This window comes from Micropterus dolomieu, linkage group LG04, assembly GCF_021292245.1.
Source record: "Micropterus dolomieu isolate WLL.071019.BEF.003 ecotype Adirondacks linkage group LG04, ASM2129224v1, whole genome shotgun sequence".
Taxonomy (NCBI): Eukaryota; Metazoa; Chordata; class Actinopteri; order Centrarchiformes; family Centrarchidae; genus Micropterus; species Micropterus dolomieu.
The window spans coordinates 1302400-1317121 of NC_060153.1; the positions used below are offsets into that span (position 1 = coordinate 1302400).

At 40.6% G+C, this 14722-nt stretch overlaps 1 protein-coding gene across 1 annotated transcript; it reads left to right on the forward strand.

The window, feature by feature from the left end:
• The first annotated feature begins 142 nt into the window (after positions 1-142).
• On the forward strand, positions 143-10346 carry LOC123969110 (protein FAM83F-like). The gene is made up of 5 exons (XM_046046206.1): positions 143-756; positions 7023-7190; positions 7466-7587; positions 8615-9360; positions 9745-10346. The coding sequence occupies exons 1-5, from the start codon at positions 271-273 to the stop codon at positions 9789-9791; spliced, it is 1569 nt and encodes a 522-aa protein (XP_045902162.1). The 5' UTR covers positions 143-270; the 3' UTR covers positions 9792-10346.
• Positions 10347-14722: the final 4376 nt, after the last annotated feature.

Below are 14722 nucleotides of genomic sequence, written 5' to 3' on the forward strand. Positions count from 1 at the left end.
TGCCAAAGCATTAAAATATAAAATATATATACATATTGTCCAAATATTTGGACAGCACAAAACAGCAATATATAGCTATTCTAGTACTCTTTAATCCATTTGCACTTGAAGGCAGCATGGGTTTTCAGCGCCGGGCCCCACCTCTCTCTCTCTCCCGGCCAGGTAAGAAAACTTTCCCAGCTTTATTTTTACCTGTATGGCGTCACACGTAGGTAGCTTAACGCCCAACAGACGCCACAGGGAGAGTTTGTGAGCTCCAGGAGGGGAGCCATGGCCGAATCCCAGCTCATGTGCATGGAGGATGGCCACATCGGTGCCAATGTCCCGGAGTCCAAACCGGAGTTTTACTACAGCGAGGAGCAGCGCGCGGCAATCGAGGAGCTGCTCAAGAACGGCGATGGCGCCTTCAAAATGCGACTTAAAGATGACAACATAAAAGACTTTTTGTCTGCCAGAGAAGTCAAAATGTTGATGAACACTTTCAGACATTATGACTTGGGCAGTGACAGCAGCGACAGCAAGGCATCGCCATCTAGATCCGAGCAGGGAGCGATTGGCACCGATGCGGATTCGGGGGTCCATTCCACCTACTGGCCCGCGATGTCGGACACCGAGGTGCCGCAGCTGGATATCGGCTGGCACAACGGGGGTTTCTTCAAAGGGGTAACCCGGGTGGCTGTGCACACACACCCGCCCAAAGAAAACGGACCTCACATCAAGGAGGTTGTGCGCCGACTCATCCAGGAGGCCAGCAAGGTGAGGAGGGCAGGGGACATGGCAGTTAAGGGGACATGACCAGTGCTAGGTGGTGGTGATGATGATGATGATAATTTGTCATCATGACAATTTTTATTGTTAACGTTATTATGACAAAATTACAGAGCATTTGGAAATGCGTTGTCATTAGGCCTATACAGTCCAACTTTTTAAATCTCCTACCGCATTTTATTATAGAGTGTCTTGTTATTTGTTTAACGTGGTCACAAAATACCAAACTAAATATGGCCTAGGTTACACCTGACAACACAAAACAAATCTCAATTAATATCACAATTAATGGAAATGCTGGGAGGCCAGAAAACAGGTGTGTGATTGGTGATTGAGCTAAACCACAGTGGGTTGTGCAAAGGAAGGTACTATTGGTTTCATTTAGTTAGTATGCATGTAAAACCACAAACCTGAATGACAAACAGATAAGGAGAGGTGGTCAAAGTTCATCAAAATGTAGCCCACTGACAAAGACAGATATGTATGTTAATGGTGTTTATGATGGTTAAAGGTCAGTTTGCTGGCTAACCTGTCAAGAGTAGGCCTACCATTAGAATTACTGTATGGTTCATTTGATCATGGAAGGTCCGTGTCTGTTGCAACAGTGTACACTATATGGCCAAAAGTAGGGACCTTCCTCAAACCTTCGCCACAAAGCTTGCAGCAAACTATTGTCTACAAATATAATTTTGTTACAGCATTAACATTTCCTTTAATTGGAATTAATGGGCCCAAACCATGAAAACCAGCCACAGACCAAGAGTACAAAACAGTATGTGGGCAGGTGTGCCCATATACGTTTTGCCTAATAGTGTACATGTAATATTACTCAGCTAATTTATTTCTTGCCTTTTTACTGGGCCTTAGTTTACTATTATTAAGGAACAAAACCGTGTTTGTACAATTACAAAGCTAATCTGCTCCTTTTCAGCATTATAGTCAGATACATAAGTCCCAGGCAGGGTGAATGAATATTGATGACTGATAGATAATACTTCCTCACACAGATACTGAAAGCCTGAAGTGGGTCTGTCTATTTGCCCATCTTAGTGTTTACTCATAGACTGCTGGAGCTCAGCTGAGTCATCTGTTCCACCCGCTCACAGTTACACAGAGGCGGCCTCTGCTCGGCTTGCCCTGCCTTGTTATGCCTCTTTAAAACTGGGTCAAGGAGGGCGATAGGGCATGAGTCAATACTCACTCAACTCATGTATGCATTTTCCTTAAAATGTTCTTTCAAAATCCCCTTTCTGTTATCTTTCCCTCCCTCCCTTCTCTGCCTTTCATTTATTTTGTGTTTTGTTTTTGCAGTCCCGTCGTTAATGTTTTGTTCTAATTATTTTGCTTGCTCACATGCTTACCTTTCCTTCCTCCTTCTTCCTGGTTTCAAAGTTCATATTTTACCTACCAGTCAGCTGTAAAACAAGATCACTGTCCCTTGAAATACTTCTCTTTTCCCTGCTATGCTCTTAATAAAGAAAGTGATTTACAGTACGCACATCAGCTTGGTTGTTCAGCCAACTTGTCATGTTGGGCACACAGCCGGTATACATCAGTTAAGTGTTTTCTTTACTAGTTCACTTCACCTTCTAATAATTACCTAGATAATTCAGGATTTGGAACAGGCAACCCATCTCTCAATATACTTAATGTCATATTTGACCAATTTTAGTTAAATTGTAGTATCTTTCTTACCCAAAGTTGTCAAAGAAAGAAGTTGAATGCATATACAGTTTGGGTTGTTTGGCTTGGTGTGCATTTGCAGAAACATACCAGGTTTATTGTACTTTATCAGAAAGTCAGTTGTTAAAATAATAACACACATTTGAGGTAACACATGTTGAGCAACCAGTTATGCAGGCACTAATCATCTTTGCACACAGATATGAAATTTCTTCTCATTGTTTTTTGTTTCATCTCATTTTATTTGATGGTCGGTCGGCACTGACTCTACTGTCCACACATGTCCAAGCTTGTACTTGACATCCACTCAGCATTTTTTCACAGTGAGGCACTGGGTGGAAACAACAGGCCTTTTCTGCCTGACAGGAACATTTGTTGCAAATTTAAAGAGACACTTTTCCATGACTCTGGTTTTCAGGGAACAGTGGAACAATTGAATATTCTGCATTTCGCAAACCTTTATCCTCTGCATGGACTGAACATGTCCCTACATGTTTGAAAGGACAACCTTTCTTTTTTTCCTTCTCTTAATCCTTTATCTTGTATACCATAAAAGTTCAATTAAAAAGCCAAGCCCCAATTAAATGCAGAGTCCCTTTTCTTTTTCTTTGCTGAGAAAGAGTTTTGTATGAAATTATTAAAGGCCTGTCCCATTGGAAGCCTGTCATAAGTATAGATTAGATTAGAAAACTTTATTAATCCACAATGGAGTAAACTCTGTTGCCACCAGATCACATAAAATAATATACAACATAAACAGAAAAGAAAACTGGTACATGCATGCAGGAAAAGAAATTAAAAACGATACACCCATTAAAAAGCCTTCTAAGACTGATTACAGCTGACAAATAGGGCCAGCTGGAAACCTTAAAATCAAAATGAGAAATATTCATAAAAAATTGCTGATAAAAGACCGATTGGTAGAATTCCGGGGCTTCTTCAGTCGGCCACTAAAGGAACTACTAAGTGTAAATACACTGTGAAGTGGATGGTCTACAAGATCCATAACTTTCTTTAGTTTGGCACTTGTTCTCCTTTCTGCCATGACCTCCAGTGGGTCAGGAGCAAGGCCAATCCCAGAGCCAGCTTTTTTAATCAACCTATAAATCCAGTTTTTATCGTAGACGGTAATTCTGCCTCCACAGCAAAGCACAGCATAAAAAAAAAAAACAAGGGCTATAATGCCTTGATGAAAGTATAAAGCAAGTTTCTGCTGACATCAAGGAATTTAAATTTTCTCAGGGAAAATAGCCTTGACTGGACTCTTCATCCAGTTTAGTTTACTGTCAAGGCAAACCAAGAGATTTTTAGGATTGGACAATTTCAATTTGCTGATCTTTAACGATTACAGGAAGAACCTACTCCGTCTTCCTCCTTAAGTTAGGGGTCAGGGGTTCTGAGGAATGTTGAAACGTTTTTACCGTAGATATATTTTAAGAGCTGGTGTGTGTGTTGCATTGAACATTACATCGCAGCAGTTGTGTGTGGCGTCGCTATGACGACAAGCTGCGTACTATCTCTGGGTACTGCAATGGAAAACGGAGCAGGGCCGAGTAGAGTCGAGTCTATCGATTTGCGCTATGGTAGCATTTTTCGGCAAGGCAGCATAGATAGTCAGAACACCGGCAACAGTTCAACGCTTAGTCCTGATGGTAAGATGTGGAACAATGATGTTGTGGACTTGTGAGTAACTTACACCATCTGCTAGGTTACGGTCACAGTCTGAAGTGGCTTTGATTTGGATCACACTACCTTGTTTCTTACGACCCGCCCTTCTCTGCTTCTGATTGACTAGTAGTCCTTACCTGGGAACTGCGCATGTGCGACTCCCAACAAAGATCTTGTACAAGTAAGATGCATCACTCTGTAGCTCAAGAGCGGAGCGTACAACACACAGGGTGAAAAGAGGAGCTGCAGCAATGTGCAGTATGAGAAAAATATGGTTTGTTATTTTGAAAATTAAACCATGTAAACCTGTTCTGGTACAACCCCTAAATAAGATTTTGAACCTGAAAATCAGCATAATACCACCTCTTTAAATGGCGTCAGATAATTTTTAATCAAATCTGACAAACTGAGGACATGACAAGAGGTAATCTAAAATCCAAGCAATAGTGGTGTTGTGTACTTTAAAGTTTATTTTAAATGAATACATTTATGGACTAAAATGTGTGGTTGAATAGTATTTAAAGCACTAGAAAAGTCAAAATACATTCAAGGTGGCTATAAATGCTACGCAGCATAAAAATTTGTGTTTACTCCTTCACCCCTCCTATATGCATATCACAGAGGATCTTGAAAGGCTGACAATTGTTTAGACAGGTGACCTAGGAGAACCCTTTATTTCATGATATGAGAAGTCAGTGCTATGGGCTGAAGTTTAGTAATGTCAGGACACCGTACTTCTTTTGGGAATTGGTACAAAGGCAAGATGTTTTCACACGAGTCCTCCACACATGCACAGTCCTGGTCGTAACTGGCTGCTACACAATATCTGGACGTCAAAGTTATTAAATTATGGTCCAATTGTCCAAGGGGTGGTAACATCCTAGATGAGAAACTCTCCTTAATGTAATAGATAAGAAGTTTTTTCACCCCTTGTAGTACATGTCACCATTTCTTTAAAGGAGGGAAAGGCAGAGAGTGAGCGGTAATTAAAGTCCCCATTAATGATAACCAGCCTATCTGGGGAGGAATGTTACAAGTCACGCGTCACTCTTGAATTTGTATCAGTAGCTAGCTTCCCATTGCCCGAAAGAGGAATATACATAACAAGAACAATTACATGAGAAGACTCCCTTGGCAGATAATAATGTTGGCAGCTCACTGCAAGCATCTCAAAGTTTGGGTCACATACTTTCTCTGTCAATGTGACATGGGCATGAAGACACCACATGTGGTTCACATAGGTGCAAACGCCTCCTTCCAGTTTCTTCCCACACATCATTTTAATTCTGTCTGTGTTGTGAAAACCCTTCCATTTTGACATGGGACTCCGGCTCCTTGTCGAACAGCCAAATCTCTGTTAAAATATTAGGCTGCATTGCTGGTCGAGGCAGTCGCACTTCAGACCCACTGCCAGTTCATCTGATTTGTTAACCAGGGAGTGGACATTCCCTTATAATGAGAAGAGGGGAGTAAAGGCTTGTATCTCTGCTGGCTATTCTTCACCCAGACCCCTCCTCAATAATATCTGGCCCGCGGCCAGATTGCATTGATAGCAGAAAAATAAATAAATTGATAGTGACTGGTGCTGAAATAGATCTCAGTCATGAGAGCAGTCATCACATAATCACTTCCTCTTAGGTGATAGAGTGCCCATGAAATAAAAGCGCGAGAACGTTTTTTGCAGCAATGCTTCATGTTGAGTTTATTGAGAGCTTTTACTTTGAAAAGTTATGAAGGACATTTAAAAGAGTATCTGGCTTGATTGACACAAAGCCTTCAGTAAACGTGTGATTGGATTCTTCCACAGGGAAATAAAAATAAGCGTCCATAGCTTTATGAATGCGGATCAAACGCCAGGACGCGCGCACACACACTGCAGCACATGCTTTATTGTGAGCATGTAAGTGTCCCTATAATCAATTTGTTTAACAAGGGAGAGAAAAAAAAAAAAGGACGAGTATGCAAGGGTTGGAAATAATTTGACTAGAACATTTAATTAATGTCTCTGTTCTCTGCTCTCCCATTGTATCAGCCAACAGAATGTAACAGATGGAAGTTGTCAAACTTGTAAGGAGAAAGCAAAAACATGCAGACATGCCAGTCTTTGTTTCACAAATGCTGCGTCTGTTGTCTCCTGCTATGACGCACTACAAAATGATAATATATAACGAGCTATTGTTGTGATGCCTCATGTTTTTTGAGATGGGCCATTATTGGGTTGATAAAGCATGGTCTGAAATTAGCTACACTATTATTAAGGTTAATGATAACAAAATGATCAGATCAGTAGCCCCTTGGGGGAAATTTCTGTAGTTGACCTTCATTCTGACAGTCATTGATTTATTGATAGATAAAAACCTATTACATATACAGTGCAGCTGGACATTGTCTTTTTCACTGTTGCATTCCACCATATGGGTCTCCCCAAAATTTTCACCATTTAGATGTGACTTTACTGTTTGGTTTTGCCTGCATACACAAGAACTCAAACTCTCTTCCTTTATTTGGTGAAAGTGAAGTGCGAAAAGCTGAATGGCAGCATTCTTTAAGCCTAAATTACTCCTCTGATCTTCTTTTGCTCTAAAGCTACCTCTGTGATCTGTCAGCCTGACTGGAAGACAGCAGAGTGATAATACAGTAGTGCTGGTCATGCAACAGTGGAGAAAGACAGTACTCTTTCATGTGGCCTTACTGTGCCCTCAGGGTAAGTGTATTCCTGTGTGGCAAAGGGCGAGACAGATTAGCTACTTCTTAGAAAGGTACCGTTCATGAGAATCAACTTGCTTGTTGTTATCTGGAGTTATGCATATTTAATTAGTTCCTTGTCAGTAAATAGATGAAGGTCCAAATCACTCTCACTGTTCTTGCCTTTAATCTTAAACTATTAATTGTTTCTTATACAGGTGATAGCAATAGTGATGGACATGCTCACAGACCCCCAGATCTTGCAAGACCTGATGGATACAGCCTCCCGTCGCTCCGTGCCCATTTACATCTTATTGGATGGCAGTGGTGTGCCACATTTCCTGGATATGTGCTCTAGACTGCAGATTGGCTCACAGCACCTACAGGTAAGATGTCACTTTTACATGAGAGATGAATGTAGCACAGACATGTAGTAAAAGAATGACTGCGGATCAAACGCCAGGACGCGCACACACTGCAGCACATGCTTTATTTATACAGACACACAGCTACCAGCATAAAATCAAATGTTCAGACAGATTGTTTTACGTATATGTTAATATGTATGAAATATTAAGTTTTGCATTGTAGGAATTTGTTATTTTTTTGAGATATGAATATATCCTGTACGTGGTCTGACTGTGACCTTCTGTGGCTGCAGAACATCCGAGCCAGATCGCTTCAGGGAGTCGGCTTTGGTTTGTCCTTCGGCAGACTGCCTGGTTCACTCTGTAATAGGTACATGCTAGTGGACGGGGACAAAGTTGTGTTTGGCTCGTACAGGTGAGGTCTGAGCGTGTGTGAAGGTCTGTTATTTTAACACTAATTCTGTGTTACACAGTAATTTAAGAATTTAACTAAATTAAAGCTCCTTTGTGCAGGAATTTAAACATTTCTGACTTCGGAGAATCTTACTGTGTTGGCATGATAATATCCGACTTGGGGACACTGATAAAGAAGGGCTGAAAGCAAGTCATTGAAAGCACTAAATTACCCAAAATAGTCATTTTACAAACAAAAACTATTGTCATCAGAATATTTTTATATTCTATAATTAAATACAATTCTATACATAGTGACTTTGAACAAGTCATAATAAAATGAATCAGGAAACTAATGTATGCCGAAAACTCAAAAACCTGTAACAAAAATATTACAAAAAAAGCACCTTTTGAACTGTTGATTTCGTGAAACGTGGTGACAGACATGAACAGTCAGATGATCATACAGATTGTAAACAAACCACCAGTCTTGGCAAAATTATGTGGAAACATATTGTGGTCTTTCTCAGGAGAGGTGAACTCTAGCAGTGTACTTCTTAGTGCAATCAATCAAAAATGTTTTGCAGTCACACGCATATAAACCTCCCTAAAATCATAAGCTGACATGTGGTCCTAAAAAAATATGTAACCTAAAATGACAGCCTTTCCTTTACTCTGGTGACTCTCTTTACAGCCACCTGAAGTCTGCTCTGTCTGCAGTCTCTAATTAGAGTGATGATGTCACTGTCAAGATCCGCTGGTTAAACTTTGTGCAACAACCATGTTACAAAATAACCACAGATACGTGCTAATGTGCACATCAAACTTGTTGTTTTGAACTTCTCTCTCCAATATATATTTTTTTTTCTCTCCAATATTAACTTCCTCAGGACCGTCCATTCCCCCAGTGTCTTGTTGCACTTAAGCAAACTAAAGTCATTTAATGTTTGCTGTAAATCTAATGGACCAATGAGGACACACAGAATATAATTATGTTTATATATATATATATATATTTATAACTGTTGTTAAACTTGTCTCTGTTCCAGTTTCTCCTGGTGTACGTCTCGCATGGACCGGAACATGATCACTGTGATGACGGGGCAGGTGGTTGACTTCTTTGACCGCGACTTCCGTGAGCTTTATGCCATCTCTGAGAAGATGGACCTTTACAAGGAGTTCCATCTCACCCCCCCTGCTACTAACGTGGCCGCGACAATACGCTCCAAAGCGGGGCCCAAACGCCCGCCTTTACCAGCAACCACATCCCGCTTCCAGGTTACCTTAGGGGATTCACGGAAAGATGGCATCCAGGTGCCTGCACACAAATACTACAACCCAAAATACTTGCTGGTGTATGGGGACAACCCACATCCAAGGGGGTCTCTGCAGGAGCTCAGACCTAAAGGAGGGTCAACTCTGGCTGAGGTTGCTGAGGAGATGGACTCAGGAATGCCACGACTGACCAGCAGTGAGAGGATGGACCGGCTGAGTCGTCTGCCTTCAGAATCCCCAAGCGAAAGCTTCAAGAGTCCAAATGGAGTGACGCAGAACAAGAAGGATTGGCTCATATTTAAGAAATTCTCCAGGGGAAAATCGTCAAGTAAGCTTTCGGTTAACAGCCCGGCAGGCAATACTTGTCCTTCACCCACAGAAACCAATAGGACTGATGAGAACGAGGATAACTTTGAGGTTATCGTGAAATCTCCATCCAAATGGAAGAGTAAGAAGCCTTCGAAACTGAGCCGGAGGACAGACTCAGAGCAAACTGTCAACTCTGCACACGACAATGAGAGTAAGTCATGAATGAAGTGGATATATAAAGATTGAATACTGAATAAACAAATAACCTAATCCAAACTGTGGTAAATCTGAGAGGGCACAAGATAATTAGCAGTATAGGAAGGCAGAAAAAAACACTCACAAAGTATGCAACTGGTTACAGTAGGTTGTCTTTACTTCATTTTAAGGGTCACATGCCAAAGAGTTTGGAAACCGTTGTTCTAATACAATCTTCCCTTATTTTATAGCAATAAACAAAAGTTACTTTTGAAAAATGCTGGTTATTTGTCAAATAATTTATAATACTGTGGAAATATGTTTACAGACATTATCCTTTTTGGTCTTTCTCACCTCACCAATCTCATTAATAATGATGTTACTGTTTATTTTCACACAGGTGTTAAGCGTCGAAGTCGACAAAAACAAACCTGTAAAACGTCCTGAGGAGATCCTGCCTGCCCTTGAAGGAACACATTCTTAAAATGTATTACATAGTGACTTCCTTTAAACCATTGATTGTGCAATATTGTTTATCCAGCGCCTTCCAGAAAGACCAATTGAATGTACAGTATGTATGTTAGGTGCCAAATGTAAAATTAATAATTGAAGTTTTGTGGTAAGTCTGTTGCCCTTGTGTGGAGCAGAAAGCTTTGAGATATTTCCTGGTGATCACTTGCATCTTGATTCCTCTGAACATCATTGGGGCTTGAGGGGTTTAGGGGTGACCGCCTCCTTGCTGTGCACTCGAGTGCATAGTGGTATGTTGTGAGAGCACAAAATTTGAAGCAAGTTTGCCCCAATATTCTTTGGCTGTTAAGATAATGTAAAAAAGCATCAAAATCAGGAATCATCTATAACCCTTAACCACACCTGTCCTTTCAAGAGCGGACTATGCTGCAAAATCCAAAGATGGATGAGAACCACTCTGATCATGAGACACCTAGAGCAGGATGTTGTCAGACTTTGGATGACTCTTACTTTTGCTTCTCCCTAATAATACTCAATTACAAAGCAAAATTCTGTTACAAAAAAAGTAAAGAAAAGTGTCCCTTTAGTAAGATGTCATTGCGGGCTATAAAGTGTGTACAGCATTGTACTGCAAAAAGTTTTTCCATGTTTTTGCTGTCTGGTTAATGCACTAATAAGTTGTGGGATCTCTTGTGCATTGTGCTTAATAAATGGTTTCACATAAGGAAAACTCTAAAGGTGCCATGAAGATGTTATTTTTAATATTTAGATTGTTCAATATTTTTATACAGAAAACTATGTATTAATACTTTCCTAAATTTGTAATATGGGTGGTGATGGAGCAGTGGATAAGACACATTCCTTTGGTGTGAGATACCCAGGTTCAAATCCACTGTTAGTCACCATTGTGTCCCTAAGCAAAATACTTTACTCTAGGCATGCAACCTCTTTTTTTTTTTATATATATATATTACTGTATATAATTGTCAGTCGCTTTGGATAAAAGCGTGAGATGCTTTCATTCAAATTTTGAGTCAGGGTTTGCCTTTTAAAAACCATGTCTCAAAGTTTAGGTTAGGAACTTTATTGTTCACATTGTGGAAAATTGTATTTGGCTTCACAACCATACTGTAAAGCTGTTGAGGGGAAAACCCAGGAACACAATATTGCAAAAAAGTAATTAATAAATACAGTAAAAAAATTTAATGAAAACAGAAGAAAGGCTAGATGTTTGTGAAATTCTAAGCTGTTTGCATGTCTTTTCAATGGGGCATCACTTTGCATTTTCACCTTGTGTCTCACAGTAGGATTTCAATATTTGAGACGGAAAAAGATGATTGCACAAACCTGCCGCTAGCTGGCTCCATTGTCCTCCCTCTGCTTGTCTTCTATGGGTGTTCGCTTACAGCACAGGCCTCAGAGAGGCCATAGAGAGGAACCACAGGCCTGTTGGGAACTCAAGGTTGAGTTGAGGGTAAAGCGGGGGAGATAGAGGAGGGGGGTGATGTGATGAAACACTGAAACAGGAAGTCAAGCACGCAGCAGGAAGAGGCGTTCTCACACTACTTTATAGGCTAAATTTACTGACACGCAGCAGGGATGAAAACATGTTATTTCCTGTGAGCCTAATATCTTAAAGGTTTATGCTTAAAGACAGTAGCTGTTAACACTGCAAAATACAATTAGCGATCAAATCTTGTCAGTGAGAGGTAATTAAAGCAACTGCCAAATTGACTTGAAATGTCTCACCTCACACACATTAGAATATATGACGCTCAGTGGCACACCGTTGCATCACATCAGTTCACTGTTATGGGTTATTTATGTTCCGCAATTATGTTTTTACCAAAGCATCTTTTTAATGAATGTTAAAGTTAGGGTCACGGTGCAAAATTGTAGCAGAATTGCTTGAGTACAGAACTTTACTAAAATTGAATATGATATTTTAATGCCCTTTACTCTGGCTTGGTGTGTGTGCTGCCTTTTAGTCTTTTGACCTCTGGCAGAATTCTTGAGCTGTGTTTAAATAGCAAGGTTTTGTTTTTGGCTTGCAGATATATGCAACAAACACAGTAATGATGTAAAACATTTTGCTGACTGCAGAGTGCACAAACAGTCAGGGGCAGTAAACCACCTTGATGGTACAATACAATGGTACCAAACACAGGAGCAGAAGAAGAGTGCAAGCTGGTTTAAAGTTCCCCTCCACTTAAAAATGTGGTGTGCTTATTGTTCAGTTGGATGTTTGACCTGCACTTTGCAGAATGATGTGCAGAGTTTGACAGTAGAAAGTTTTCACATTCATCTGCTGCTAGTTTGGAAAACAAATTTCTGCTTTCATATGTGTCCCCAGAGTTCAAAAGAAGTCTGCTGGCTGCAGGGCCTTTTTCTATTGTGCCCCTGTTCTCTGAAATAATCTTCCTGCTGACATCAGGAAGTCGGACTCTGCTGAGGCCTATAAATCGGTTGAAGATGCTAGAAGACTTTTGTCCCTCATCCAAGAGACTTCTTCAGTCTACAACGAGGAGCACTAACGAACCAGCGGTATCAATCTTGGCAAACGATTCCACAGATGTTAAATAGCTCAGTTTCCCTACCAGTCAGTCAGAACTGAAGTCGCTTGGATGAGGGACAAAAAGTCTTTTAATATCTTCAACTAAGTCCGGTTATCCCTCAGCCTCGTACCTGTTACTACTTCACATCAGGCAGATCGGTCTCAGTTTGAATTGCTCGATTAACAAGTTAGTCTTAACGAATAGTCAATGTTCATCCTGCCAACGAGAACTCAACCAACAGACACAAACTATTTGAAACTGACTTCATGTTTCTAACCCTCTGCTGCATTTGTTTCTGAAAGCTTGGCAGCTTACGGGGGACTATCTCTCCCTAACCTTCCCCTCTCATGCACTTCTGCACATCTGCCTTCCTGGTACCTTCCTGTGGTTGTTGGTGCCTTATCAAGTCCTTCATCTGGATTTTCGTCTTTCCCCTTCTCTCTGTTGTCATGCACGTTATCATGGCTCTCTCCCTCTGTGTTTGTTTTTCCACTCTGTGTGAATGGTGTTGTCCTCTTCTGTGTTTGTGTGCCCTCCTTTTTCGCGGCCTGTACCAGGAAACATGATTTGAGCACAACTAGATAACTTTGGGGTTAACCCTGGGTTTTCTGTACCGCAACGTTGGTTCTCTTCTTACCGGGGTAGATCACCAACTTATGTTGAACGTTCCAGATAAGAGATGAAGTCTATAAAAATGCCACCCACTGACCAATCAGCTCTCTTTGAAAATATCATCACCATCTTTAGTAAATCCCACAGAGTGTTTTATAAGCTGCTTTTATGTTTGCTGTGGTGATGTGGAGAAACATTAGCAGACTTTAGCATTGTCATCCTACAGACACTGATTAAAAGCCTAAAGCTATTGTACATGTTTTTACAGTAGCCTAAGCCTACTAACTGCTTTACAATGTGTTTTATATTTTTTATTTGCTCCCTAGTCCGTTTCACACAGCCTGTCGCAGCAGTAAAATAAATGGGTTTAATTTTTCTTATGTGAGGATGAATATTATGAGCAGTTTGGTAGGGATATAGAAATAAATTTTAAAATGAACGTAGGCAATTTTTTAGGTTAGCTTAAATGCTACTACAGAGACTGTTGTCATGTTCTGCCCCACCTTTTGCGATGTGGGCGCAGGTAATGGTGTTTTCAGTAACCTAGATGTTGAGATTCAGTCTCTCAGCCACTATTTGAGCACCTTTTATGGCATGAATGGATTTTTTGTTTCATTGCTTTATGAAGTAAATTTAGGAAAATGTTTGGAACAGTTTTGTGTGTGTCCAATGAATTAATCTCATTCTCAAGTGACGAGAAGTTCTTAAAAGTGAGGTGGAACGACCACTTATTCAGTGCCCGAGTCTTTTAATGTGGAAACACCGACACACAGCCGAGCTGAAAGAATAAGGCTGATGTTTTCATAAATGACATCAGAACACACCAAATCAACGCATTATTATAGACTATGCCTGTTCATTTAGGCATTTACACTTTCTGTATGTTTCAGCTACAGCGGTGCTACTTAGGCCCCGTCCACACTTCATTTTAAAACGGAGACCTTTTGCTACGTTGTCATCTCCCGTCCAGACTAAAACAGCGAAAACGAAGACCAAAAGAGAAGTTTGAAAACGTTGCCGACCCCGTTTTTAGTTTTGAAACTCCAGAGAGCGGTTTAGTGAAGATAGGCTCACATTTGACTCTCTGATTGGGTCTCATAAGTCATGTAAAGTTGAAACACAATTCTACTGACAGTGTTTTTTACAGTGTATCTTTATTAAAATATTTTGTACTGTGCAAACACTTATAGCCTACACTTGTACCATGCTGTATTTACTTTGTGACGACTCCCAGATTGTTTTCCGCGGGCACTCCTTTTAACTCCCGTGTTACATTCAGTAACAGTCCCAGCACGTAATTTATTCTTTCACCAAATCTTCTGTAAGTACGGAATAGACCATCTGCTTCATGTTTACACTGGCACGGCATGCCCAGCGTACGTGAACGGCCACTAGATGTGCATTTTCAGTCATTTTAGTATAGATGGAGATCAACTCTGATACGCAGCTAAAACGGTGGTATGGATGGAGATCGTATTCATTTTACTTCTCAGTTTTTAAACTAAAACGGAGTAGTGTAGATGTGGCCTTAAGTTAGGTTGTATTTCTGTAGGCTAGTGTTAAAGTTTAGGTCTACTCATCGTTTGTAAAATATGACGCTCTGCTGCCAGTGGACTTGTTCATGTCTGCAATTGGAACGCGCTCATGGCTGGATCGGGAAACCCTGTGTTGACTTACCAAGTTGATAACCAGCTTCGTGGGACCGCTTATCCAGATTGTGATTGTTAGGGTTAATGAAGC